Raw genomic sequence first — 26,812 nt, 5'->3', positions numbered from 1 at the left:
CCCAACTCAAGTGTCATCACCTCTGCTCTTCAGGCTTTTAAAGGGGTCCATCAGCCTGCGACTGAGGGGCTTGATTGCTAACGAGGCGCACACACGCGCGTGCGTGGCCAGAGGAGCCCGAGGGCGAAGAGACTGACATTCGAGAGCGTGAAATAGCAGACACCCGCCACACGAGGCCCGAGATACGCGTCAGGGGAAAGGCTGTCTGGGTAGTTTGTGCACAGGCTCATGAGGTTTTTTCCCAGGTTTGGGCTTTTGTTGATTTTTTGCTTTTAAAGTTCTCCTCCTGATTTAATCGGATCAGATCTGGTCTCCTCGGTGTGCACCTTAACCCTGACCTTCACTCTCCCCTCCTGCAGGCCGATCTCCCACCCCCCTCTTTAATTTTTTAGACTCTTTCTGAGTTTGGCCGTTCTCTCCGATGGTCAGGCGTCCCTGAACGCACCGTGGACTAATGCTGGCAGGTCATAAGGGAAAGGCCACAGCAGGTCAGACCCCTCGGCTGTAGCCTCATCTGTAGATCTACGCTTCTAATGACGTAAAACAGCAAGATGGTGTTGTGGGGGAATAGTCTTGATTCCTTTAGATATATTTTTAGAAATATTTCTGTATTAAAAAGACATATTTGATATCTTTAAAAGTAAGATTACTGTGCTAAAATTGAACTAACTCCAGCCATATCGCTCTGCTCTACACAGGCATTTGCGAAGACAGGCCAAAGACAATCTGTATTCTCTACACCTTATTCCACACTATGTTCCAAGCATCCGTATCCCAGACAGGATAGAACATATTTCCCCTGACATGTAAAAGTCTGTACGTCAACAGCTAATAAATGAAATTTAAAAAAAAACAAATCATATAATCACTGGATTTCCAGTCATTGCCCCGAAGGCCCCTCCAGAGCTCCCCAAAATATCAACTGTGATACAATTGGCGCTTTACGTCACTGAACAGGTCTTACCTGCCGGAACTGGACCAATGACAGAAACTCAGTGATATTAGTGGAGGGATTCGGAGCTTTTGGCACGCAATAGTCTTACAGCGACACTCAGTGGACAAACCGTGTAACTGACGTCATAAATACACTGTGGCTGTTAAAGGTCAAGTGTGTTCAATGTGTCACTGTTGGTTTGGTGTGATTAGGTTTGTCATGGTCGAGGTGTTGATTGATATTAAACCCCGCACAAGACGTGTTTTTTTTTTTAGCTAAAGCCGAAAAACACATTGGCCTACAGTTGAAATAAAGTACAACATGAAAGTAGATCCGAATTCCAAGGCAAATGAAGAGTAAAACTAAACATGACTTACTTTCAAGATACTCCATGGTTGAATAGGCAACAAATTCCTGAAGTCTTTGTAATACTATTTCATGCAGTTTAATACTTTCCTTCGCAATCACCTCACAGGCAAATATTGAAGGATAAGCCTGAGGATAAGTCACTGCTTATTTTTTCAGAAGTTAATCCCCTTCCATATCAATGCATCGTCAGAATTTACAATTTTTATTATTATGATAATTTCTTCCATTTCAAAAGCTAACGAGAATATGATGCATTGCAGTAAATAAAGGACCCAATGGTTTACAGCGTGTTTATAATCAGCACAACCACGGCCCCTGCAATAATCCAATCCTTGATATCTTTCTAAACATTCAAAAAACATCAACTCAGTTGTTAAAGAATAACAAATCAATGTATTAAAAGTTGTTTGTGATGGTCAATTAACCCTGGTCCCATGTAGGCCGCGGGTGCGGAGGCATTGGTGGCGTGATTCCATGATGTCATCTCCCACCGCTGGAGCACAGCTGGACGTCCCGCCCCGCCACTGTGAACATGTTACACGAGGTGAAGCCTTAGTGATCGGTGACCTGCCCTGTAGCCCCCCCTTGGACCCGACTGGCATGTTCTCCAAGGAGACACGTGACGGCCCTCCTCCTCTCGAGCGCAAACGCTCCCGTCGAGCGGTTCACTTTTTTTCTTTTCTTCCTTTCTTCACAGTCTTGACATTTAGAAGTTTCTCCTTTTCGATTCTTCGCATTAAAAAAAAAAGAAGAGGCAGAGTCTCTCTCATTAACATTTGAGTCACTTCGAGTCATTAACGAAGCGCCGCGCGTCAGGCGTCACGGAGCGCGTGGACACCCGCGAAGCCGCTGTGTCTAATCTTCACCGACAGGATGTCATTAGAGTGTCACACACACACACACACACACACAATTCCCAGTCTCCTCCACCAATCGCATCCTTTCGTTGGCGTGAGGATGAGGAGGGTTTTGAAGACTAAGGGGCTTATTTAGCGCGTCCCTCTGGCACGGAAACACAACGTTCAGCTCTACCGGTCGGCTCGTGTGTTTCGAACCTCTTTTTGAAGAGCAGCCGTGAAGGTGATGCAGGTCCTCCTCGTGGCCATGTTCTCCTCGGTGCTGCTGGTGCAGGTCAGCGGGGCTCCACGCGGAGACATGCCGACGCTGAGAGGAGACCCGGGGGACAACGGGGTGAGCGGGTCATTTATTCATTCAATTATTCTTAATTAGCTCTAAAAGTATTTGAGTATTTCTGTAAAGGGACAGGGTGGCATCCAGGGCCGGGTCTAGACAGGCATGTATGAGGGGGCAGCCACAAATCTTGAGGGGACATTGTGCTCCAGCACCTAGTTTGAGGGGGCACAACATTTATTTGAGGGGGCCAGACCCCCTCTTGCCCCTGCCTAGACCCGGCCCTGGTGGCATCTAACATCTGAAGTTCATCCTATTTTTCCCCGTCGTCCTTTCAGGATCTCGCGTACTCGATGTTGCTGAAGTTTGTGTCGGAGCTGGCGGCGGCGCGAGGAGACGAGACGCTCCTCGCGCCGGAGGAGGAAGAGGAGGGGAGGCAGGAGGTGATGAGGCGACATCTCCCCCTCACCCAAAGAGAGCGGAAAGCCGGCTGCCGAAACTTCTTCTGGAAGACGTTCACCTCGTGTTAGTACACACGAATTAACACACAAAAAAAGTACTTTATTCATCCGCTTTTGCTCATTTTGTTGGAACAATTATTGCCAGTTGACAAACAAGCAGTTTTGGGGCTACTGTAATAATGATACAGTTGTGTTTTACGGTACAGTGTTTAAAATACATCGTTTTCTGGTTTAAACAGGTTCCTTTTTGTGTCTTAAAAAGGGATTATTTTGAATTGCATTCCTGCAAATGTTGTGGACTTCTACATATTGGTAAGATTCATTAGAATCAAACGCTAGAAGGTCTGAGATGTTCTGATGCTTATGTCTCAATTTAAAAAATAAATTAAAAAACGATTCCACATTTCTGATGCTAATTGTTTCATTGGGGTGACCCATTGAGTTTTGAACTGCATTTGTGTAAAAACGACAAAACAATTGAATTGATGACATTTTAATAAGTATGTTACTACAACCTGTATTAGGAAGACAAATGTACCCATGTTCAAGGCTAATGTAACTGCAATTTGTAATTTAACAAGATGTTTATCGGTAAAAAAAAAAATGGCCCTTCTCCTCCGCGTGAAGTCATCGGTGGACACGAGTCAGCTGCAGGCTTTGATCTAAAGCTCCAATCCACAGCATTTCAAACCAAACACACAGCAAAGATGACACGTGATCGAGTAGAAAGAAAACATGTGATTTGATGCGTGACACATTTGGCATTGACCGAAATGCCAAATGTGTCACAACAATCACAGTGACACTGTTGCATGAACGAAATGATGCCTGTGATGATAAACGCAGGTAAATAAATAAAGCTGTTTAAGCATCATCCAAAAAAACAACAAAAAAAAGCTGAATTCAAGGCTCTTAAAAGTTCCAAACCTTTACAAATTCAACACGAGGACGGAAAAAGACACAACAACACAACCTTAACAAATACAGAAGGTCCAAATTGTGACGGGACAACGACTCGGCCCACACGAGTGCAAGGGTGAGCCCGACAAAACAAATCTAACGCGCAAGTGAAGAGTTGTGTTCCAAAAATCACCATCAAGTGTGTTTGTGGCAACAAAAAAAAATACATCTCATCTATATCCACAATTATTTTTTTTGACATTTGTAAAGTGAATCCATTTACCAAAATACGACTTTAACTGAAAAGAGGCGAAGCTCCACGTTTCCTCGGTGCGACGCACGTCTTCACACAAACATCCACATCAAAAATAAACTAAAATTGCATTTGACTTCATTGCACCATCATCTTCAATGTAACAGTCAAGCATCAAGCAAAAGAACATGTTTCAGAAACATTCAAAAGTGTTATCGTGGGTGATCATTTATTTGTATTCGTTAAGAATGAGAGATTTGTTCTATAACGGGATTTAATAAAAGCTGAGGAAAAACAGCAAAAAAAAAACCAGCTAGTTTGTAGGGTTAACAACACAATCCTTGTCTTCTACATTTCTCACGCTATGAGGCTACGAAAAGAGTCACCGCACCAAAGGCAACATCTCTTCCAGAACAGTACGGTTGGGGCCCGTTTCGTTGTCGAACCAAACCAGCCGGTTGTGTACAGTCACAGTTGTTGTATGATGTGCTTTTAATATGCTCGTTTTGAGGCAGTTTGGAAACCGACGTTCGACAAATCTCCGGGTTCCATAGTTAAGACAGTTTAGACGAGCGTTATCATCCTTTAAGCTGCTGCTCTGGAAAAAAAAAAAAGAAAAATAATTGGAACCAAGTCTGTAACGTGCGCGCTAAAAGTTGAGCAGTACCGACAAAATGTGAAGTGGAGCCCGAGCTGCCTGCAGGTCGGGCCACGCGTCACGCGTCATACTTAATACTGAACTAACAAACGTGGAAGGACGTCTGAATGAAAAAAGGTGGAGGAGACGCAGGAAACGTTCCTCCGCAAGCAGAAACACAGCCGGAGACCAACAGAGGGCGCTGTAGCGGAGTTTATGTCGTAGCCATGGGGGCAGCAAAAGAATTAAAAAGGAAAGAATAAAACGAAAAAAGAAGAGCACCTGGCGGGTCAAGGCGGGGGGGGGCCACGTCCCGCCCTCGGGTGGCGAGCGGAGCGTTAGCAGTCGGTGGAGATCTTGGCCGAGAGGTCCTGGATGCGGCAGGCGCTGCAGTTCTTGCACAAGATGTGGCCGTCCAGCGGGTAGCAGCCTCGACCCTCGCCCTCCGAGGACAGCAGGAGGCCGCATTCCTGAGGGACGCAGGGGGGGGGGGAAACTTTTAAAACCGACCGCTGCGTCACCGTGGGGACAAAAAGGGGGTTTCGGGTAATCCCAAAGTTTAACAGCGAGAATGAAGCGAACCAAACGTTAAAATGAACAGGCGACCCACCTCACAGATGTAACAGTTGACGTGAAAGCTGCGGTCCAGGGCCACGATCCGCACCGTCTCCTCCTGGCCCTGCTCCGGCATGATGGGCTCGCCGCACACCGAGCAGCGAGGCGCGTACTTCCTGTCGGGAGGAAAGAGGCGCCGAGAGAAACGCGAGAGTTTAAACCCCCCGAACATTCACGCCTTGACGAAAACACACCGTGTCCACGCAGCGTCTTCCCACCTGTGGAAGTCGTCGATGCAGTGTATCTGAGAGGTGGCGTCCACGGTGAAGGGCACGCCGTCCAGGCAGCAGTTGCAAACCACGCAGGTGAAACAGCGAGGGTGGTAGGCCTTCCCCATGGCCCGCAGGATACGGTCCAGGATGGGCTTGGAGCACTTTGAACAGCGCTCTAACGTACCCTTGGCAGACGGGGGGGGGGGGAACAGAGGTCGCAATAAGCCAGGAGAACCCCCCGGTGAATGAGAGGCGGGACCCATGTGCTCCATGCTTACAATGTAGCAGCTCTCGCAGTAGCTCTTCTTGTCGAGGGCGTAGAAGGGTTGCCCCCGGAGACGCGCGTGGCAGGTGATGCAAGTGAAGCATTCCACGTGGAACACCTGCTCCATGGCGATGCAGCCGCTGCCGTCGCCGACCACGTTGTCGCCGCACCGGGAACAGCGGCCTGCAGGTCCGCACAAGGCGCGTTTGTTTAAAAAAAAAAAACGCCCAAATGCAGACTTTTAGTGTGTGTGTGTGTGTGTGTGTGTGTGTGTGTCACAAGGCATGACTGTTAACGAGCGCGGGGCCGTACCGAAATAGTCCTCGACGGGGGGGTGGTTCATATCGTATACCAACTTCTTGGTAAGTCGATCCAGCTCTTCTTCGGGCCTGGTGCTCGCGATCCCCTGCTGAGTATAAAAGAAGAAGCAGACCGATCAGGAGGCATTCCTTTAATTATTCATTATAGACATCAAATAAACTTGGAGTTAAGTATTGACAGATTATTACTTTAATTACTAAAGCCAATTATGATGCTGGCCATAGCATCCAAGAATGTAAAATGTGTGTTTTTTTTCTTAATGCTCACATACAATATATACAATAGATATGACCTTCACGTCTCTACCTTGCTGGGCTGATAGGCCGGACTGGGCCCCGTCTGGTGACCTTCCACCCCCCTCTTGGACTGCGGGACCTGCACGAGTCTCCCCCCCGGCCCCGAGCCGCCTCCCTTGTACGCCGCCTCAGAGTGCATCTCCTGAGCCTGCGAGCCGGGGTGGGGCGGGTACCAGCCCTGCGGACTCGTCTGGGGAGGGGGCCGCGGCACGTGCTGGCGGGGTGGGGGCGGCGTGTAGGCCTGCTCGGCCTGCCTCCCCGTCTGCGAGTAGGTGACGGGCTGCGCCGTCTTCACCTGGACGCTGAACCGGGGCCCGGTGGGCGTGGAGGCCGTGGTGTAGGAGGCCGGGACGGGCTGAGGGTAGGGCTTGGGGTTCGAGGAGGAGGAGGGGGAGGAGGAGGAGGAGGAGTAGTAGTCCGGCTGGTGGGAGGCGGAGTACTGAGGGGGCTGGTGCTCGCCGGGGTAGCGGGGGGCCGGGTGGTACTGGCCCTGGGGGTGAGGCGAGTAGCCCATAGACGGCCGACCCTGGGGAGGGCCCGCGCCCTGGTGCGCCGGCTTGTAGTGGTCCCCCGAGAGGTACTGGTTGTAAGGCACGTTGTCGTACAGCTGCGGGGGAGCCGGGAGACGGCACGCGGGGGTCATTTTCGGCGGAGATGGGGAAAAGCGCTAAGGCGAATGTGCGTGCGGGCAAAGGGGCGTGTCCTACTTGTGCGCTGGGGTCCTGCGGGCGGCTGTCCAGGTCGGCCAGCATGCTGGTGAGGGAGTCGATGTCCGCGTCGATTTTCGAGTGGTAGCTCGCTGGCTTTTCGGGGCCCCGGTGCTGACAAAACACGGAGAAGATGTTGCAAAAATGGAGTCACTTTGTTTTTTTTTAAATCAACAGGAGAGCTGTTGTTAAAAAGAAAAAAGAAAATGAACCCACCATCAGCTCGTAACTGTCCATGTGAGGGCTCCAGGTGCGGTCTTCTTTGGGGCCGTGGGGAGGGGGGTAATAGTGGTCGCTAGACGAGTGATGAATGGGCCCACCTTGAGGGTAGATGAGGTCAGAGGGCACACATTGCACATTGAGGGCTTTCTAAAAGGAACTAATGAAAATACACCATTATAGAGTATGAAGTAAATCAAGTGATGCTATGATTGACTCATTTGAATCAAATGAAGTGCCTTAAGGAGATGACTCTTGGTATTCTTACCCGTGGGTCCGGTAGCCATGTACCTGTTGGCCATCCCACCCCCACCTCCTCCACCCCCACCTGCTCCTCCTCCTCCGTTCTGGTCATAGGGGCCATATTTTGGCCGGAAGTCGGGCGTCCCTTTCTTGTTGGGGGCTCGGTAGATCGCTGACCCTGCAGAGTGAGACATCTGGGGGGCGGCTCGCTCGGGGCTATCCAGAGTCCTCGGTGGAAGCCAGGTGGGACCGGACATGGCAGGCTTCTGAGATCAAAGAGAAGAAGGGAAAACATCGCCCTCTTGTTGTCCCATCAATGCGGTTTTGTGTTGTGACGTGACTTCACTGTGCATGTTGACTTTAGAAAAATATCCAGTGAGCGAGTATGCACGATTTCCCATCTTCTATCCCACATTTTACCTTGAGCACAGCTGTGCCCGATATGCGAATTTCTTTTTCACTTGTGACCAACGGAAGCTAAGGGACGCTTCACACTCACGGACAGAACAATAGGGTTTGTTTTGAGGCGCAGGAAAAGAGCGGCCATTCACATCGGGCCTCGGGGATTTCCAGCACGTCGGCTCTAAAAAAAACGTGCAAATGTGCGTTTTTGCTGAGTGAGACAAACCCTCTCGCAGAAGCTCTCCAACACACAAACCTCCTGCACAGACGCACAAGCAGGTGCAGATCTGTGGTCGCTACCCTCGCCTTGTCACAATGGTTATTGTATTTGGGGTGTTTACACTCTGCTATCATTTATTTCCAAATGAGGCAGGGACAAAAAAAAAAAAACAGGACGGGACGGGAAATGTTGTGCAATGATAATCGGCGGGTACGTACGTGAACACCTGGCTCATAACAATATATTGTGTATTCTCTGTGGGATAAATAACAACGCTGCAGCTCCCTGCCGAGCCGACAAAGGGGCCGACTCGCACCGCAAGACCTTCATTAGGACCCCGACGTCCAAAAAGAGATAGCAAGCCAAGAGCTTAGCTAAACAGGGTAGTTTAAAAAAAAAAAAAAGAAAGAAGGAATTAACACCATATCTTTGTAAAATGAATACCACTGGGGGTCAGTCTGGCAAGTTTCCAGTATCCCTTTGTGCCCTGGTTACCTCTGGTGGACATCTGGCATCACATTTTATATAGAGTTAATGAAGCAAAAAAGATGCAGTTTAATCGTCAATTAGGATTGCACAAAAATACTGTGCTGTTGCTTCCTTTTGTTGAAGAGGCCCTGCGTGATTGACAACGCCCGAAGGGACGGCGAGCACGAGCCAAAACAACATGGTCACAGGGCAGAATTTAACAGCCCCGTCACACCGATTGAACGAGGGTGATGTCAGAGTCCTAAATCCCCGTAAGAAGATTATAATGATGGATGAGAACATGATGTAAATGTACAGGGGGCAGTTTACTTTGTCAATCGAGTGACATTGAAGGCTTTTAATTTGTTGTTAGGTGTAGTTTCTATCCACTGGGTTGTTATAGTTGCAATTAAAAGCATGAGAGGTCCGCCTGGACTTGACTGGCATGACACATTGACCACATGGAAAGAAAGAGTGACCAGCGCTTCCATCATTGACTTGATTCAAGCGTATGAATCCAGATGAGCACACAGTCAAATCCGAGGCTGGCTGTGTGGGCCAGGAAATTAATGTTAACTGTTTTATGTGTATCAATGTCAATAGTGAGTACTTTATTAGAATCTAATTTAACCTTAACAAAGAGTGTGCATGTGTCCACCTATTATCAAGAAGAAGTTCAGTTCATAAAATGTCAAGTGTAGGACAGTGAGTGCGTCGGAATAAACAGACATCCGGTGGTTTTAAAATAAATTCAAAATAAAGTGCCGTCCCTTGAGCACAAGAAAAATGTTTTAAAAATAAAGCAAGGGGAACTGATGTAAATGGTACAAAGTGATAATTGAATGCACGCTATGCCCTTTTGCTCATTCTTCTTAGTCAACTATGCACAACCATTCGCTAACACATTCTCCTCTTTTATTTTGAAGGCTAGACGCTCCGCTTAACTAAATATATTTGAAACTATGTAGCGTAATGTAGCGTAATGTAGCGTGGTGCGTTGCTCAGCTGAGACAAAATAACGCCAAGACAACCGGATTTACGCCTCAGTAAATGTGGATGAGAAACTGTATCCCAGCAACATTAGCATCGCGTTAGCATCTCTTACCTTTCACGGTTCCTCTACAGCGGCTCTCCTCTTCCCTTCAGTCGCATCTGAAAAACAGGAACAATGTAGAACTGTAAAACAATGGCGACATGTTGGTGGTGTTGTTGTTGTTGTTGTTTTGAAACGCGGTAGTAACGGAAACTCGGGTCGGTGCAGACGACCGACGGTACCGAGACGAGACGAACAGCTCGGTCGCTCGTCCCAATTCCGTCCTTCCTGCGTCACGTGCAGCACAACGACCCCCCCCCTAAGCGATAGTTAACGGTCGACGATTAACTTTAATCACATGTGTGCGTGTGTGTGTGTGTGCGTGCGTGCGTTGGGGGGGGGTGTCTACTTGTTTGCCATCCCTGTTTTTCAACTCGAGCACGGCTCGTGCCTCGCCTCCGGGGCTAACTTCCAACAACCGAGGAGGAGACAATGAAATACATACCCCCACCCCACCCACTGCCCCGAAACGAGCCCCCACGGTTGCACGACGCGCGTGAACACCCACAGGTCGGTGAAAGCCCGCCCGACATGTCCGTCTCTCGGTAACCTACTTCGTGACGGGTCGCGAGGCCTTCAGCAGCAGCAGCGGCGGCGGCGGCTCCTCAGCGCATTCCCGATGCGTGACGTAACGGCGGGGTGGGGGTTGGGGGCTGGAGGGGGGCGGATGGTCACATGGATTTACGGAAAATAAAAGTAAATCTCATGTATAGGCCTACTATTAATGCTATCTTATTAAGTAACTGCTTGAAAACGTACCCATGATCACATATGGCCATTTAAGGAAAATAAACTATATAAAAAAAGTTTTTCGGAGCTGAATTTTATGTTGGAGTAAAAAATAAAAGGTTTACCAAATGATGGAAATAGACAAACATCAGCTAAATAAATGGGTTCATGTAAGTTCGTGGCATCAGATCCAGATCAGAAATAGCTAAATGACATGTAAATAAATATACATGTACATATTTCTATATGCATGTACATATGTATACGAGTATGTATGCGTACAATTAGAAGACAAAAGGAAAGCACATTGGATAGAGATAGAAACGTATTTTCTAAAAAAACACATTAATGGGAAAACACATTTTTATATATTAATTCTATATATTATATTATAAATAGTTAATTGTTCGTGAATGTTTTCTCTCCATACGCAGTGGAAGCAGTAAAAGCAGTAGTGAAGATAGAGGTCAAAGGAGTTTGCTTTGATATTTTGTGGTTCATGAGATTTGGCTCAACTGTCCCCCCCCCCCCCCCCTCCCTCTTCTTCTTCTTCTTCCCCCCACTCCACCCAGCACCATGTTGGGGGCCCACTGCCTTCCCCAAGGCCCCTCTTCAAAGGAGGGGGTTTTATAACAATGTTATTTATTTTTTCCGTGTCTATCTCTTCCAATGCGTGAGAGGCTGCTCCCTGGGATGCTCCCCGCTTCCTCCCGCTCCAATTTCCGGGGGGGGGACTTTGCTCCTGTGCTCCTTATACGTCCACCGTGCTCTGCAGTCAGTCGCAGGAAGAGGGCGGTTCTGTCATTGCTGTTGGAGCCATCGGCATCGGTTGGGCAGCGGCCCGGGGGGTGGGGGGTGGGGGGTTTGAAGTCAAGGAATGGACTCGGGTCCGCGCATTATCAGAAAAACAATACGGTTCTGTCCAGGCCACCAGGAAACCACAAGAGACGGGAGAATCCCCACTCCCCCCCAACCCCCCACACCTTTGTTCTGTTTGACAAGGGCCGACAGCGGTTAAACAGACGTTGAAATGTATCATTTCCTGCAGGAAATCTCATAGAAGTTTGTTGTTCATTAAAGACTTGCAGAAAGTTCTTACAATGTGACGGTGCTGCTGAGGGTAAACGCGGGGGGGGCGGGGGGGAAGTCGCTGTGAGAGTCGCCAAGCCGTGCCAACGGGATGGACTCAATGGCTTCCGCCTATTGGTGAACCTGTTTGGTAATGTTCTCACTTTTCCTCAGCCCCCCCCTCACCCCCCACCCCCTCCCCCACCCCTCCCCCTCTCTCCATATTCCCCTCATCCGCCCACCATCCGTTCCTCTCACAATGCCTGGAAGTAGCCCAGACCTGTTTTCTTGATTGTGGGTTTTTTCTTTTGCCAAGCACACAACCGATCGCACCTCCATCCAAACAAATAAAAGCACAAGGACACGCGCACAACTCGTACGGCCCCTCCCTCTCTGCAATCTTTACTTCAGATTCCGATTTTTCAGTGGATCCGTATCCAAATATGGTAATGCTGTTGGATTATTTCACATTTGACACTTGGCTTCTCATGAAGGTTGTTCATAAGATTTTTTTTTCCCTCAATGCCAAATCTAGTGAACGGTAATTAATGTGTCTCCTTGCTCTAAAATATCATCAACCAGACACTTTGTGCGCTTTCATTACAGCATTTGATATTTGGCTTTGGTGACAAAGCAAACTACTCAAACATATCCGAGACAATAAGGATACAAAGGTCCACGTGCTTCAATCCTTGCTTCATGTGCAGGCTGCCCTCATCTTTAACCCTTCCAACCTCTCCTCCTCCTTCAATATCTCCCCCCTGTTCAATACTTTGATGTGAAGGAAACACAGGTTCACATGGTTCACTTTTGGCGGCGTCTCAATGAACTGTCCTGGTTCTCTGCTGAGGTGACTTTTCTCTTTCCTCCTTTTTTTTGGTTGATATTCATAATCGATGAGCCCCCCCCCCCCCATCCCCATCCACACTCCCGTGTTACCCTTCCATCTCTTTATTCCTCCTCCTCCCTTTTCCAATGCTTGCTTTATTATTGACGGATGTCCTGCACGGGCGTTTTCATCCATGTCCCTGAGCAGCTTTGCAGGAAACATTTAGAAGTGTGTGTGTGTGTGTGTGTGTGTGTGTGTGTGTGTGTGTGTGTGTGTGTGTGGAGGACAGTTCCTGCACATCTGTCTGCTGCATTTCTCTCCGTCGGGGCGGAGTAAAGGTTATTTTTCACCACCAGGAGAAGGTGTCTCCCATCTAAAACGACCAGTTTGGTCTCGCTTCCTTCCTTCTGTGGTCCTCTGCTCTCAGGCAGCATGCCAAAAGCTTCCGGACACTGTTGTGGAGAACTTACTAAGGCCCCAGTTATGTGAACGACTCAGCGATGGCTTGCTATCCACCCCGACACGAGGAATTCTCGGGGACTGACAAAATTGTGAGTGAAAAAGTCCCCTCGGTGAGATAGGATCTCGACAAGTAGGGCACAGCCTGTTTACTCAACAATAAGTTGGTCTTCCAGCTTCCTCTCAGACAGCTTCCTCTGAGGGGTGAAGTGGGGAGGAAAGCGTTGGTGTGTTGGGAGGGGGGCCGGGGCCCGGGGGGGCTGGGGGGGCTGATGGCTTACCCCTGGATAGCCAGGCACGTACGCCGCCACTCCCCAATGGTGCTCCTGTTTATTTTCTTAACGTGGCAAAAAAAACCGCCACTGCGCTTTCCTGCCATTACTTTGCTTGGAGCTACGGGGGTTTAGAAAAACTAATAGGCCACTAAAAATACTTGTGGTCCGGGGAGGGGGGGCGGGGGGCGGGGGGGGTGGTGTGGGAAGGAGAGCGGGGACCAGGCTGCTGGTCGTTTTTTCCTGCGTGGCTTCCAGTGGGCGCGTGGGCCATTGAGGAAGGAGGAAACAAGCAGCCCTGGTTGCACTGGGGGGGGGGGGCTTCCTGCACGACGTTATAAAAGCACTGCCCCCCTCCAGCCTCCCCTCACAGCGCCGCTCAGAGCCAGTGGAGACGGAGGGTCGGTCCCTGCTCGGCCTTTTTTGATCGTAGACTGGACACTGAGCCCGGGGATAAGGGGGGGGGGGGGGGGAGGGGGTTTTGACGTCGACGCGGCGCACGTCAGTTCTCGTCCCTGCTGGTCGGGGTGAGTTGATGAAGACATATTTGTAATATCTACTTGCAACACCTTTGATGCCTCCAATAATGTAAATACTAAAGCTCAAGTATTCATATCACAGAGTGGATGTTTCTGTTTTCCTCGTGCAGGTACGAGTAGGGAGCTGGTCTCACCTAATAGACGTGTCTGGGACACTCCAGTCCATCTATTTGACCACTTACGCATAGGTAGGTCATTTCAAATAATCTCGAATAATACAAAAAAAAAAAAAAGATAAAATGACGGATTAAAATGATGAGCGTGGGCCCGGGTGCTTCTCCACAGATCCACGCGAGCACGATGGAAGGACTGGGGGTCAAAGGTGCGCAGGAGATGAGGTCTTCTGCCCCGGCGGAGGGCTACGTGAAGGAGTTCACGCGTCACTCCGACGACGTGCTGCTGAACCTGAACGAGCTGCGGCACCGCGACATCCTGACGGACGCCACCCTGGTCGTCGGCGACGTACATCTGCGGGCGCACTGTGCTGTGCTCGTGGCCTGCAGGTTGGCATGGCACCCGCACAAAATAGTCCCTCTGCGGAGGTTTCTCACAAACCTGTGCATGTCATTTCTTCTCTTCTTCATTGACTCGTAACTTTTGACCTTCAATCCCAGCGGATTCTTCTACACGCTGTACACGCGCCGGGTGCTGCTTCAGGGACGCGGGGAGCAGCTCATGACCGTGTCCCTCCCCGACACCTTGGACCCGTCCAGCGTCTCCCTGCTGCTGGACTTCATGTACACCTCGCGCCTCCCGCTGACACCGAGCACCGCCCCCGGGGTGCTCACCGTGGCGAGCTACCTGCAGATGGACCACGTGGTCGACACCTGCCGGGATTTCCTGCAGCTGCACTGGTGAGGGGCATGCCAGGAGCCGGGGGACAGATGGGAGGGACTTAGCTGGGATGTCCCGCCCCCGCGACCCTCTAAGTATAAGCAGTATGGAAGGCGACTAACAAAGGAAAATCTTTTTTTTTTTTCAGCAGGGAGAAAATGAGTGCAAGGCATCCTCAACCGGAGCTGGACTCCAGTGTGTCTGTAGCCTCTGTGGCCCCCAATGGAGGTGACCTGCCCAATCCAGGAGCCCAGAGTTTACTCCCAACAGCAGTGGCAACAAAGTAGGCAAATTTAGCGCCTCTTTATTTGTTTTTGGTTGACAAATTGTCACCAATGCAGCTACGGCGCTTTGTGGCCCTTTGTCTGTCGACGGTAGGGGGTTAGCTCATCGCGGCGGCACTTCCTTGTTGTTTCTCCCAGCAGGGTCCCGGCGGACGTCGGGGGCTTTCTCACGCAAGGGGCTTTCCCGACCAGCCGGCACGGGTCCAGAGAGCTGAAAGAGCCCGAGGTGCCCCTCGCGGGCAGCCCGACTGCGTCTCCGGACAGCCCCGCCCGCTCCAGCTGCCAGCCAAACTCCCCGGCACAGTCCAACACCTGCAACAAAAACCTAGTGGTGGGTTGAAAGCAGGTGGCGGCGGTGGTCCATGAAACCGACAAAAGTGAAACTTAACTGGCTGCATGGATTTTGTTTATTTCCCCAGAGTGATGCCAAAGCATCGCCGGACCCAAAGGCCTGCAATTGGAAGAAATACAAGTACATCGTCCTCAACCCTCTCTGCGCAGCCACCGCCGTGAAGGAAGAGGAGATGGAGGAGGCTCAAAGCCCCTCGTCGCCCTGTTTGGGTTCCACGCCCAGCGCAACGGAGGCGTGGCCTGGAGAAGTGCCTGGTCAGATTGATAGGTGAGCACGCTGACTCCTTCAGAAATCAAGGTGATGGGATGAGGGAGGAAAAGCAATGAAGTATTCACAAAACAATGAACCCCTTCGTTATCAGACAGGGGCAGGCCTCCTGCTACGAGGGTTCTGGCCGAGCCCCTCCCCTCGGGCCACCCCCCTCCGCGGATCACCCAACGGTGCCTCACAACCAGGGGACAGGTAGAAGCCAAACCTTCTCTCGTAACACCTTAAAGCGCCTCGCGCCTACAAAGTGTTCAAACGTGTTCACGTGTACATCTTTGGTCCACCTCCTCAGTCTCACCGCGCGCCGTTTGCCCAAACCTGCGCCCCGCCGCCGATCTGGAGGCCGCCCGACGCGCAATCAAGCGCGAGAACCGCTACGTGCCCTACTGCTACTCCGGCAACATTCAAGGAACCAAAAGCGTCTGCTCGGGTGAGGCCTTTAACCTGCGTCTTTCCCGTTCTCTTTGCTCATTTAAAACCAACCGCCTGACACCGACCTCTTTCGTTGTCGCCCCCCCCCACCCCGGGCAGGTGAGAAGCCGTACCGCTGCAACGTGTGCGGCGCCCAGTTCAACCGGCCGGCCAACCTGAAGACTCACTCTCGCATCCACTCGGGAGAGAAGCCCTACCGCTGCGACACCTGCGGCTCGCGATTCGTCCAGGTGAGGGTCCCGGAAAAGCGCGCGAAACGGGGGGGTGTTTGGAGAGCACTGAGATGAAGTGGGTCCGGTTAGAAGGAGGAGACACTGACCACATCTCGGTCGCCGCTGTTGTTAGGTCGCCCATCTGAGGGCCCACGTTCTGATCCACACGGGGGAGAAACCGTACCCCTGCCACACCTGCGGCACCCGCTTCCGCCACCTGCAGACCCTGAAGAGCCATCTGCGCATTCACACCGGAGAGAAGCCGTACACCGTGAGTCCATTTTTATTTTTTGCAACTTTCACAAGAAACGTTACCGTTTCATCTGCTGACCTCTTGCTTCCCCCCCCCCCGCCCCCCAGTGTGAGAAGTGCGACGTACACTTCCGCCACAAGAGCCAGCTGCGTCTTCACCTGCGGCAAAAGCACGGGGCCGTCACCAACACCAAAGTCCGCTACAAGGTCCTGACCGAGCCCTACCAGACGATTCTGCAGGCCTGCTGAAGGTTGGCGTCTGACCTCTGGACCCGTCCATCAGAACTATGACCGAATCGTAATGGTCAGAAAATGGAGAAAAAAAAAAAAGGTGTGGTGAATTATTATAAATGAGAGAATCGGTTCTATTTGGAAAGAGAGTTTCTGGATGAGCTTAATCATCGATCGATGTCTGATCAATCCCCGGGGCGGCTTTTCTGAGATGGAGATTGTTGAAGAAAAGTGTTTTTTTTGAAGGTTTGTGAAGGGATGTGAAAAAAAGGGAAAGAAGACGTGGAAAGAGATGTTGGGATGAGTTCTGAGAAAAGTGTGAATAGTTTGAACGAAAGATGAAGCAGGTCTTATGAAGGAAAAGGTTTGGTGAATGTGGGAGTTTTCTGAAGATACATTCAATTGAAAAACATGTGTTTTAAGGCTGGAAATATTCTTCTTAAATGTGTATATTTAATGTTTATTCTTCACCTTGAGGCCTGGGGCCTGCAAACAAAGTATGCAGTGATGTCTGCCTTTATAGTCCGAGGACTTAAGTCTTTTCACACTGATTGTAGTCAGTATAGAAGTTAAATGACATAGTGTTTTATGCCATGACAAATTTAGATTAAGATGACTGTATGCAATTAGATGAGTATTAGTAATATTACAGTTGTGCATCTGTGTGTATGAGTTTATTTGCTGGACAAAGATGGTTTTGTACAATCTAAATTAAATCATTTTATATGAATTGGAGTTTTGGTGTTTCGGTGTCTCATTTAATATATACAATTGGCATATAGACCGTATATGATTTATAAAAAGATGGCTCACAAAGTGCATATGCTTTGGGCTCTTTCAGAAGTGTAAACCCTTTGACTCCCTGCCACTGCAGCCTCTCTCTCTTCCCCGGACTTCCTTCCTCTCGCTAACGCACTCGTTCTGCCCGTGAATCACGGGCCGTCTGTCCAGTCACATTTGTCCCGCCATTTTTCATATTTTTCTTTTGTTTTCTTCCCTTTTTTGGTTGCTTTTGTGGAAACAATGAAGCCAGGGGCACCTGTTTCCTCCCAGCTTCCTAACGCCGGGCGCTCGTACACTCACCAGCCGACAGCACACGTGTGTGTGTGTGTGTGTGAATAGGGTGGGGGGGGGGGGCAGCCTCCCGCTGAACTCTCCCTCCCTCTGCCGTCCATGCTTCCTGCCCCCCCCCCCCCCCTGATGAGTTGTGGCTAGCTGGGGCTTATTGTTCGCGCTCAGCAGACAAACGTTGGAAGTCTGACGGGACTTTCCAACCTTCGGCCCTCAACTCCACTGAGTTTTTTTGCACCCAGACCCCCCCCCCCCCCCCCTTCATTTGTGGCCAATGGCATCCTGTCAAAGGCGGTGAGTTCACTAAAGTCACAAAGTTTATCAGAGGGGAGGAAAACATTTACAGATGTAGTTTGTAGACTGAAAGGGAGACAGCGATATGTCACACAAAGATCAGACCATTTTTACCTGGGGCCTTTGAAGTTTAAGGAAGGGGGGATTTTGGAGGGGGGGGTTAAGTCAACTTGACATTAAATTACTTTTAAATGCTTTCATCCATCAGGACATACTGTTCTTTTTAAACAGAAGGACTAATAAATACAACTACAGGTGAGGTGATTACGGGCTTGACACAGACCTGAGATATCATCCAGGCTTTATGGCATAAATATGCCCGATGGGCGGACTGCGCATGCGCACCTTTAACGCTCCGTCCCCGTGTTCAGTGGCTGTTGAACTTTCCGGCGGCGGCACGTGGACGTGACATAAAGGGCCGTCACTCTGCCGTGGACCAGGTGCCGCTCGTGACCGACGGGAAGGTGAGCACCGGAGCATTTGTCCGCACGCGATAACTTATTTATTTGAATATTAACGTCACCGGACGGACGTTGACATTTAATTTGATGTCCCAGACGTCTTGCAGGTTAGCAGGACATGTCTCTAAACGTCATCATTACGTCACTCGTAGCACGTTGTTAGCGCCGGTCGGGGAGAAACCTCGGAGACGGTACCGTACTGTGACGGTGACATGAGCGGTGTGTGTGGTGCCGGTGCGCATGCGCAATGTGAGGCGTACTGGTAACGTTAAAGATTGGAGAGGACACGTTCACTGCCGCGTTCCTGTACCTGTACCTGGTTATTTGTGTGTAAACACACACCTGTGTGTTTATACACACCTCCTCCTGCAATCAATTCATGTTTTAATTCATGTTTTAACTTAACTAAATTGTTGATTTAAATGTCGCCCGATCCTAGTGCGAAACCTTTCACTGACCTGCAGCTTTTGCTTCTTCCTAATGCGGTGTACTTCTTGGAGTCTACATCACTGCACATTGATTTAAGAGCGTGCAAATTCTTGTAATTCCTGCAAAGGCAACATGTTTGGGGAGGATCGACAGGTTGCTTTGGCTCAAATCTCAGAATTAAGCCGCCGAAGCAGAAAATCCAAACTTTCAATAATACTTTTGTCACTTCACCCAGGACCGACCACCTGACCCCCCCCCCCCCCCCCCCCCCTGTTGAGACCCAATCTCACTCACACCCCCTCTGATCTTGTCCCCTCTGCAGACTGTCGGAGTGGAGCTTGATTTTTAAAAGGCTTTCTCTTTCTTCAACTATTGAATATGCAACGTTTCCATGAACCCTTGAGCTCACCTCTCACCTATATCTGGTTCTCAAATGAAGGCCGGCTTGTTAACCAACCTGCTCATTTTGGCATCGACATTTGGCACAAGCGAGGGAATCCATTGGCTCGGGAACGGGAGTCAATCATTATGTGCATTTGACAACCTCTCCCCCCCCCCCTCTTTCTCGTTCAACCTGCTCCTCCCTTCCCCTCCAGGTGCTTCTGAGACATGACCAACGTGCAGCCCAGAGCGAAGGGACGGCGCGATGAGGAGGACGAGGACGAGGACGAGGACGAGGAGGAGGACGAGGACGAGTCCCCGGAGGGGGGCTGGGGATGGGTGCTGGTCGGCGCCATGTTCGTCAGCACAAGCCTCGTGTTCGGCCTCATGCGCAGCCTGGGCATCTTCTTCGTGGAGTTCGTCCAGTACTTCGAGGAGAGCGCCCAGGCCATCTCGTGGATCTCGTCCACGGGCCTGGCGGCGCAGCAGTTCTTCAGTGAGTCTAACGAAAGAAGGGCCGGTGATTCATTGAAGGGGGGGGGGGGGGGGTTTGAGGCATTTTAGAGATGTTTGTCGGAGAAGGGTGGGGGCTGTAACTTATTAACTCTTTAACGAGCCCGGTGGGTCACTCATTTACAAATTCATCCCATCCGTTGCTCAAACCAATAGGTGACGTTCCCGCGTGTGTGTGTGTGTGTGTTTTCGCAGGTCCGCTTGGCGCGGCCCTCTGCAACGCGTACGAGGCCCGCGTGGTGGTGATGGCGGGGGGGTGCCTCGCTGGACTCGGCCTCATGCTCGCCTCGCAGGCCACGTGTCTGGTTCACCTCTACCTCACCATGGGCCTCATCTCCGGTAACCCAAGGCGACCTTTCCCCCCCCTGATTCCTTTTTGGAGCCGGTTGTCTTTTGTTTCCTTAGTGAACTGTGATTACCCCCCTCCCGTCCCGCTTAGGTCTGGGCTGGGGGCTGGTCTTCACCCCCATGGTGGCCACGGTCATGGCTCACTTCACCCGCCGGCGCGCCCTGGTGCTGGGCGTGGGCTTCTCCAGCATCGGCCTGTCCTCCTTCGCTTTCAACCCGCTCTTCCAGCTGCTGGTGGAGACGTACGCCTGGCGGGGGGCCCTCCTGATCCTCGGCGCCCTCAGCCTCAACATCGTGCCCTGCGGGGCCCTCATCCGCCCGCGGCGGCGCTCCGAGGCCGCGGCGAAGGTACTCATGTCGTTTTTCAGTATACGTTTTTAGGAAAAAAATCCAAAAAAAACAACATTGGGCCCGCGTGCAAAAGAAGTGAAGACGATGAGGATGAAGCTCCTCCCCCCCCGTCACACACAGGCGGATCCGGAGCGGGGCCCCCGGCTGGCCGCGGCGCTGCGGCGCGTCTCCTCCTACCTGGAGCTGCCGCTGCTGACGGAGCGGCCGTACGTCACCTACACGCTGGCCGTCACGCTCCTCAACGTCGGCTACTTCGTGCCTTACTTCCACCTGGTGGCCCACAGCCGCCAGGCCGGCTTCTCCGAGTACCAGGCCGCCTTCGTCATGTCGGCGGCCGGCGCCGCGGACATTTTGGGCCGCGTGGCGTCGGGCTGGTTCGCCGACCTGGGTCACTTCCGGCCGGTCCACCTGCTGACCCTGTGGACGGCGCTGGCGGGGGCGTTCGTGGCGCTGCTGCCCGTGAGCTCGCTGTCGGGCTCCTACGCGGCGCTCACGGCGGTCGGCCTCTTGTACGGCTTCTGCTCCGGGGCGCTGACCTCGCTGGTGTTCGCGGTGGTGCCGATGGTGGCCGGCGCGCCGCGCGTGATGGGGGCCCTCGGGCTGCTGCAGCTCATCGAGAGCGGCGCCGGGCTGCTGGGGGCGCCTCTGTCGGGTGAGGCTCGCAGTCGGTCCCCCCGACTTTATATGTAGATAAAATCAAGGAGATGGTTTAATAACAGGAGTGAGATTTGATGTAATGATGTAATGTCTAAAGCACAGTGATCTTGTTATAGCTTACTAGAACTGACCCCTTTTTTTAAAAGCTTGTGTCGCAGTGACCCAGAACGAGGTCACTTCTGCTAAATGATTAAATTCTTGATACTAGGGCAAAAGTTATCATTGGTTTTATTTGGTTCTTGGATTTTTTCGTATTTCTAATGCAACTTTCTGTCTCCAGGGTTGCTCAAGGACGTCACGGGCGACTACTTGGCCTCCTTCGCGGTGTCGGGCGGGTTCCTCGTCCTCGGCTCGCTGACGCTGACCACTCTGCCGCGCTACTTCTCCTGCAAAGAGCCGCCGGCGCCCCCTCGGAGACCTTCGCCCACAAGTCGCGAGGGCGTGGGTTTGCCCCCCCCGGAGGCCGAGCGGGCGCGCGGCTCGCTTTTTCCGACGCCGACCGCAGGGGAGTCGGGGGGAAGTATCGGGTAATCCGAAGGAATGTGCATCTTGAAGCCCCCGTTGACGGCCTTCCGTGCGGCGATGTCGGCGGTTTCCGATCGCTTGCAGATTCAGACCCAAAGACGAAGGGAGCTCGCTTTGAAAACAAGACCGACACTTTGTTTGTGCATCTCCAAGTAACTTTCAGGTACACGCTGCACGTGACAAGATGATTTGTAAAGAAAGCACCTCTGCAGCACCGAGCCTCGGGTAATGAAGCGGGACTCGTCCCTAGTGAATGTCTTAATGATTAACTGCGCACCTCCTGTGAGCAAATGAGTGCCAGCAGTCTCCAGAAACACTTTCCTCCTCAGGACTTTGGCCATCAGTTGATGTATTGTGTTGCAGAATGTCAAGAACACACCAGGCTTGTCTGCATAAGCACTTTGCACTTTTTTGTAAACCAAAAACCGTGTCTATAAGTGAGATATTTAGCTTTAATGCCAGGTTTGCCGGACAGAGAACAACTGATCACCGGGCAAAAAAAAAAAAAAAAACATGCAAAAGATGTGTGAACTAAAGTAAATTACCACTCAAACACGCCACTCGTTTTGTGTTCATGTGAGATGCTTTAAACACACCATGGAGGTCTTTCCATTGCTTCTACACGCTTGTGATGAAACGATGGCGCCCTCTGCTGGAGACGTGCACTCAGGTCAGCAAACACACTGCACACAAAGCCATGAGCCTTGACACGCTTGCATGTAGGTTTTTGTATTACAGTTTATTTGATCGTGATACAAATCTTAAGTACCTCACAGTCTAAAATAACACTATCGCATGTAAAGGTTTGTGTACATTACAATCTTACGGAGGAGTCAACTTAATCTCTGTAACAATGATGTGCAAACAACACTGCCCTTTTTAGTTCATGAAAAGAAAAAAAAAAAAATCCCAAACAGATTCACCACAGGAAAGGAATCTTCTGCACATTAAGACACCTCCTGCTGGTCTCAAAAAGCTGCCGCGGCGTTCACACAAAGCAGCGCTTATCCCCTCCGAGGTCAACAACAGCTGAGCTATGACCAAACGTGTGTGTGTGTGTGTGTGTGTGTGTGTGTTTGACAGTGTGCAAGTAGGACACGAGGCGGAGGCCCGTTAAGTTTTGGGGTCTGCACTGCGGCGTTTCAGCTTCTCCGGGTTGTTCGAGGCCATGTGGGAAAAGTCTCTGAAGATGTCGTGGTAGGTATCATCCCCTGCAGAAATAGAACAAAAAGACACAAACTTTAAAATGACACGTTATGACACTATTAAGAGCTTTAACAATGAAAAGCCATTCCTTGACATCAAAATGTTCGGACGGAGCTGCGTTTGAATCCTAACATCATCAAAATCTGCTGCAAAGGCTGTAATTCCACTACTCCCTGAACACATTTAAGAGTCCTAAGCCCTGTAGGGAAGGGAGAGGGAAAAAAAAAAGGCCCAAAAGAGGCATGCAGACGAACACATGAACACACACATCAGGGGCATGCACGTGCACTTTACCTCGTACTCTCGCAGTAGGTGGACACACTGGACATCTCAGCGGGCAGAGGGCAAAAAGGCGCGTGAGTGCACACAACAAAGACACACAGTGACAAAGCAGGTCAGATACTGACCAGCAGTTTGTTTTTTTTTGTTGTTTTTTTTCAAGCAGACAAAAAAGCGCCATGTTTCCATTCCTTCACGAGTGCAACCGGGATTGAGTGCAGTTTGCACGAGAAAATAAAAGCTTTAAATAGCAAACAAAGAAGGGACAGTCGTGAAAGAATGGACTTTGCAGCTTGAAAAGCAGTCGAATGACAGACAAACTGCAAACAAAACCAAACGGTTGACCTTCAGCTCAAGAGCTGCAGCGTTGACCTCTTTTAAATTCTGATAAATACTAAAAAAGCGTCACTATTCACAGAATAGCGGGATGAAAACCGTCCTTTAGGAACAAAACCTGACGTTGAATTTAGCTTACGAAACTGGACTGAAAAACACGACGCAGCCAGTGGACACAAAAACAATCTGATGAAGTCAGAACACTGTACAGAATCTATATATATTAAAAAAAGATCCCAAATATAGATAAAAATAGGCTTCACATAAGTCTATCGTATATGAACATACACACACAACTCAGTTACACAACATCGGGAACGCCCACATGTGGCCCCGTGTACTGACTCGCTATCCAGAGATTGAGTGGGTTTCAAAGTGCAGTTTTTAGCTCAAAGTGCAGTGTGAACTTTTCTCCCTCGTGACCTCCAGACTCTGCCTTCATACTCTCGTACCCCGCATTGCTGCTGCTGCTTCTTTCCTTTCAGCTCACAGATAAAAAAATATTTAAAAAAAAAACTGGCCTAATCATTGTGGCCCCCCAGGGCCCATCCACTTATCTGGTTCTTAAGAGCCTGGAGGCCCTTCCTGGTGTGGGCCCGCCCTGCTCGTGTCCCACTCAATAAACCCCCGGACCCCGGCCCCCCCGATTGACCTGATTGGCCAAACGCTCCGTCCATCTCACGCATCTCCTTGTTCATTTTGGCGATCCGCAGCCTAAAAAAAAAAAAAAAGGAGAGGAGGGCACGGTGAGAGCAGCTGATGCAGTTCAACCGGGGTTTTTTTTTCCACATAATATTGTCTGTTTTACTCACAAAGTGACGATGTCAGCGTTGGCCGTGTCCACGGCGATGGTGATGGGGTCCTTCTGGCTCTTGTCTTTGGCGTTGTAGTCCGCTCCTCGCTTCAAGAAGAGGCAAACGAGCCTGCGGACAGGGAAGGGATTTGAAAAAGTGCGAAATGTTACGGCGAGGACGGCGTCGTTGCAATCTTTGGACACGTTAGCCCTCATCGTTGCGGTTGTCGAGGAAGAGGAAACGCAGACAAGTGAGGGCAAAAAGTGGACTCTTACTTCCTCACCCTGTTCCCGAATGAAGTACCTGCGGCTCTTTGTAGTTCTTGGAACGAAAGTTCTCTTTCTAACGTTATTCTTGAACGTACTTTAAAGAGAAAGACTTTCAATGAGACATCCGACGACAGCGCCGCTACATTTGCGCTAGATCCTTCTGTAATTTCATTCGCCACTTCCTTTGTGCGGCGATTTCTTCTTCTTCTTCTTCCTATATAACATGCTGTTTTTTTTGTTTGGGGGGGGGGATTTGCTTTCCAGGAAATGGAACCTACCCGGTGTGACCCAGGATGGTGGCGTGGTGGAGCGGCCCCCTCCCGCTGCTGTCGGCCTGGTTGACGTTGGCGCCGTTCTGCAGCAGGAACTCGCAGGCTGCCAGCGCATTCTGCCCGGGAAACAGGAAGCTGCTCGTTTGCTCGTGTATTTTTATTTATTTTTTTGATGCCATGAGCCGCTCTGAAACATCTCCCCGCCGCCACGTGGTCCGAAAGCGTGAAAAGCACTACAAAGCACTACAAGAGGAGAGGTCAAGGGTTATAGCCCCCTCGGCTCACCGCTGAGACCGCCTGGATCAGCGGCGTGCTGGACCCCTCGGCCGCGTTGACCCAGTTGACGCTGGCTCCGTGGGCCAGAGCGTCGGCCATGACGGGGAAGTTCTGCAGGGCCGCCGAGCGGTACAGCAAGGCCCCCGGGTGAAGTCCACTCAGGTCCTCCTCCTCCTCTGTATCTGAGGAGAGCAGGGTGAGGGGGGGGGGGGGGGGGGGGGGGGTTAATGCAGGTCAGACGCGTCAGCGTGCAATCTTTATCTCACCTGTGTGTGTGTTGTTCTTTTGGAGAAGGTCACTGGGGCTCAGCCCTGAGGAAACACACAGAGAGACGTGATTACTGGTTAGTCAGCTGACCGTTATCAGCTTCTACTCCCCCCCCCCTTCACCCCCCCTCCCGGGTGCTTACCCGTGAGCCGAGGCAGAGTGGCTCGGTTCGGCTTGGGCTTGAGCGGCGGCCGCAGGGCGGGCCGTTCCTGCGGGTCGATCGGGTTCCTCCTGGCGCTGGACCGCCTCACCAGGGCGGTTCTGCCCGTCTCGGGCAGCTTTTGGATGAACTTCTTCTCGACGTACTTCGACCGGATCCACGACTCCTTGTCTCCTCTGAGGGGAGGAAAGGAGGATTGGGGAAGGAATGAAAACCGAAGGGTGGCCGTCTTCTCTCTCACAGCAACACAAACAAAGGAGGCGTGCAGGCCTCCATGTTGCTGTTTTTACCCGTTTTCACTTTTAAAAAGTCTCATTTTTCTGCTATTCAGTCATTGAATCATAGTCTATTGAATCCTTTTCTCTCTGCTAGTTATGCACCAAATAGAAGCAGAAAATAAATGCATGGAATCCAATAGCAGAAGCCCAGACAGGAACCAGACTGAAAGCTCATGCTGCAGGAAGCATGCAGCCAAACAGCCGGCTTCGGGGGGACACTTTAGTCACAGCGTTAATCATGTGCTTCGGGTACCTGTGGAACTTCCCGTCTGCGGCGAGACAACAAAGAGGAAAACAGGAAGTCAAAAAATAGGTCTAAAAGGAGTCAGAGAGCCACAGATATATTTATCCGGAAATCCACGGAGAGCTTTGTGTGACGCACTGAAACCCTCCGAGAGACGTGCGCGTTGTCTTCATCGTCGATTTACCTCATGCAATGACTGGCAAATGACAGCAGGAGGAGACGCAGAGCGGGTCGAGCTCTGAAAACGCCCCCCCCCTCCCCCACTGCTGAAACCCGAACCCCTTTGGGGTACGAACCGGCCCGGGCGGCCTGTGAAGGGTGAACCGAGTACCTGGGACTGGAGGGGTGGGGCTTCTTGATGGTGATCTCGTCGATCCGGGCCTCGTAGATCCGGTTGATTACCGTGTTTCCCAGCTCACACATCAGCTGAAGGAGGAACATTGCAATACTTTACACTGGGTGCTAGTTTGTATGGAGTTTAGTTTCTTAGTGATTCGTTAAAAAATAGGCAATAATCAGGTTGTGTAGCGTTACCTTGATGAGCTCTGGCTCCCAGGAGTCCAGAGTGAGGGAGCGTACTTTGGAGAAATGGACCCCCAGGCTCCTGTTAAGTCGAGGAAACCAATTTTAAGCTGCGGGTTCGAGTGTGTGGAGCAGTGTGAATGTGTGTGTGTGTGTGTGCTACTCCGTGCGCACCGGTGTATTCCCGAGCAGACGATGCAGAGCGTGATGCCCAGGTTGATGGAGGCCCAGTCGGGACCCGGCTCGCCGCAGTCGCAGCACTGCCTGTTCCCCGGGATGGCCTGCACCTCCTCCAGGGCCTTGCAGCCCTTGTTCTCCTGATCCCCTCCTCCTCCCCCTCCGCCGCCTCCAAAATTGTTCGCCGACACCGAGC

At 51.0% G+C, this 26,812-nt stretch overlaps 5 protein-coding genes across 13 annotated transcripts in view; 3 read left to right on the top strand and 2 right to left on the bottom strand.

Moving 5' to 3' along the window:
- Positions 1-2,311: 2,311 nt before the first annotated feature.
- sst5 (somatostatin 5) lies at positions 2,312-3,300 on the top strand. Its single transcript, XM_037479042.2, has 2 exons — positions 2,312-2,494; positions 2,773-3,300. Exons 1-2 carry the CDS (start codon positions 2,387-2,389, stop codon positions 2,962-2,964), a joined length of 300 nt encoding a protein of 99 aa, XP_037334939.2. The 5' UTR covers positions 2,312-2,386; the 3' UTR covers positions 2,965-3,300.
- A 72-nt stretch (positions 3,301-3,372) lies between these two features.
- trip6 (thyroid hormone receptor interactor 6) lies at positions 3,373-10,365 on the bottom strand. Of its 7 annotated transcripts, none has more exons than XR_005120776.2 (12): positions 10,301-10,365; positions 9,759-9,805; positions 7,589-7,829; positions 7,318-7,421; positions 7,102-7,215; positions 6,405-7,001; positions 6,090-6,186; positions 5,791-5,960; positions 5,519-5,697; positions 5,296-5,416; positions 4,968-5,155; positions 3,373-4,646 (listed from the first exon to the last, which is right to left on the bottom strand). XR_005120776.2 is itself a non-coding variant. In XM_062560861.1 (12 exons), exons 3-12 carry the CDS (start codon positions 7,818-7,820, stop codon positions 4,627-4,629), a joined length of 1,812 nt encoding a protein of 603 aa, XP_062416845.1. In that variant the 5' UTR covers positions 7,821-7,829; positions 9,759-9,805; positions 10,301-10,365; the 3' UTR covers positions 3,373-4,626. The 7 variants fall into 7 exon arrangements, 6 of the variants coding, with proteins under 6 accessions (XP_062416845.1, XP_037334934.2, XP_062416842.1 ...); XM_062560861.1 differs by having other exon boundaries at positions 5,519-5,687; XM_037479037.2 differs by having other exon boundaries at positions 3,373-5,155.
- A 3,209-nt stretch (positions 10,366-13,574) lies between these two features.
- On the top strand, positions 13,575-17,241 carry bcl6b (BCL6B transcription repressor). Of its 2 annotated transcripts, none has more exons than XM_037481152.2 (12): positions 13,575-13,630; positions 13,753-13,830; positions 13,928-14,145; positions 14,257-14,496; positions 14,625-14,759; positions 14,902-15,091; positions 15,180-15,379; positions 15,474-15,574; positions 15,672-15,809; positions 15,911-16,041; positions 16,157-16,294; positions 16,384-17,241. In XM_037481152.2, the coding sequence occupies exons 3-12, from the start codon at positions 13,943-13,945 to the stop codon at positions 16,522-16,524; spliced, it is 1,617 nt and encodes a 538-aa protein (XP_037337049.2). In that variant the 5' UTR covers positions 13,575-13,630; positions 13,753-13,830; positions 13,928-13,942; the 3' UTR covers positions 16,525-17,241. The 2 variants fall into 2 exon arrangements, with proteins under 2 accessions (XP_037337049.2, XP_037337048.2); XM_037481151.2 differs by having other exon boundaries at positions 14,899-15,091.
- A 661-nt stretch (positions 17,242-17,902) lies between these two features.
- Positions 17,903-22,057, top strand: slc16a13 (solute carrier family 16 member 13). Of its 2 annotated transcripts, XM_062560856.1 has the most exons (7): positions 17,903-18,126; positions 18,243-18,335; positions 19,358-19,638; positions 19,851-19,994; positions 20,095-20,351; positions 20,475-21,006; positions 21,292-22,057. In XM_062560856.1, the coding sequence occupies exons 3-7, from the start codon at positions 19,371-19,373 to the stop codon at positions 21,540-21,542; spliced, it is 1,452 nt and encodes a 483-aa protein (XP_062416840.1). In that variant the 5' UTR covers positions 17,903-18,126; positions 18,243-18,335; positions 19,358-19,370; the 3' UTR covers positions 21,543-22,057. The 2 variants fall into 2 exon arrangements, with proteins under 2 accessions (XP_062416840.1, XP_037334739.2); XM_037478842.2 differs by having other exon boundaries at positions 17,903-18,335.
- A 199-nt stretch (positions 22,058-22,256) lies between these two features.
- Positions 22,257-26,812, bottom strand: part of acap1 (ArfGAP with coiled-coil, ankyrin repeat and PH domains 1) — a 9,205-nt gene continuing 4,649 nt past the window's right edge. Inside the window, exons 2-11 of the mRNA XM_062566330.1 lie at positions 26,614-26,811; positions 26,452-26,521; positions 26,249-26,343; positions 25,378-25,571; positions 25,235-25,279; positions 24,978-25,150; positions 24,699-24,808; positions 24,170-24,280; positions 24,010-24,071; positions 22,257-22,747 (exon numbers count right to left, since the gene is read on the bottom strand). Of these exons, the coding sequence (XP_062422314.1) occupies positions 22,650-22,747; positions 24,010-24,071; positions 24,170-24,280; positions 24,699-24,808; positions 24,978-25,150; positions 25,235-25,279; positions 25,378-25,571; positions 26,249-26,343; positions 26,452-26,521; positions 26,614-26,811 (1,156 nt within the window). The 3' untranslated portion in view covers positions 22,257-22,649. The remainder of the gene's footprint in view (positions 22,748-24,009; positions 24,072-24,169; positions 24,281-24,698; positions 24,809-24,977; positions 25,151-25,234; positions 25,280-25,377; positions 25,572-26,248; positions 26,344-26,451; positions 26,522-26,613; position 26,812) is intronic.

Source organism: Pungitius pungitius, chromosome 1 (genome assembly GCF_949316345.1).
Source record: "Pungitius pungitius chromosome 1, fPunPun2.1, whole genome shotgun sequence".
In the NCBI taxonomy this organism is placed as follows: Eukaryota; Metazoa; Chordata; class Actinopteri; order Perciformes; family Gasterosteidae; genus Pungitius; species Pungitius pungitius.
The sequence above is the reverse complement of the archived record's forward strand: the minus strand, read 5'-3'. Positions and strand labels throughout refer to the sequence as shown.

What these genes read in the sequence shown, in the direction of transcription:
- sst5 (XM_037479042.2), top strand. Translation starts at nt 2,387, where the DNA reads ATGCAGGTCCTCCTCGTGGCCATGTTCTCCTCGGTGCTGCTGGTGCAG. An exon ending in GAGACCCGGGGGACAACGGG is followed by an intron (nt 2,495 to 2,772) that starts GTGAGCGGGTCA and finishes TCGTCCTTTCAG; the next exon opens with GATCTCGCGTACTCGATGTT.
- slc16a13 (XM_062560856.1), top strand. Translation starts at nt 19,371, where the DNA reads ATGACCAACGTGCAGCCCAGAGCGAAGGGACGGCGCGATGAGGAGGAC. An exon ending in GGCGGCGCAGCAGTTCTTCA is followed by an intron (nt 19,639 to 19,850) that starts GTGAGTCTAACG and finishes GTGTTTTCGCAG; the next exon opens with GTCCGCTTGGCGCGGCCCTC. An exon ending in GCTGGGGGCGCCTCTGTCGG is followed by an intron (nt 21,007 to 21,291) that starts GTGAGGCTCGCA and finishes TTCTGTCTCCAG; the next exon opens with GGTTGCTCAAGGACGTCACG.
- bcl6b (XM_037481151.2), top strand. Translation starts at nt 13,943, where the DNA reads ATGGAAGGACTGGGGGTCAAAGGTGCGCAGGAGATGAGGTCTTCTGCC. An exon ending in GCTGTGCTCGTGGCCTGCAG is followed by an intron (nt 14,146 to 14,256) that starts GTTGGCATGGCA and finishes CTTCAATCCCAG; the next exon opens with CGGATTCTTCTACACGCTGT. An exon ending in GCCTCACAACCAGGGGACAG is followed by an intron (nt 15,575 to 15,671) that starts GTAGAAGCCAAA and finishes CCACCTCCTCAG; the next exon opens with TCTCACCGCGCGCCGTTTGC.
- trip6 (XM_062560858.1), bottom strand. Translation starts at nt 7,820, where the DNA reads ATGTCCGGTCCCACCTGGCTTCCACCGAGGACTCTGGATAGCCCCGAG. An exon ending in CATGGCTACCGGACCCACGG is followed by an intron (nt 7,422 to 7,588) that starts GTAAGAATACCA and finishes TCTACCCTCAAG; the next exon opens with GTGGGCCCATTCATCACTCG. An exon ending in TGCATCGACGACTTCCACAG is followed by an intron (nt 5,417 to 5,518) that starts GTGGGAAGACGC and finishes TCCTCCCGACAG; the next exon opens with GAAGTACGCGCCTCGCTGCT.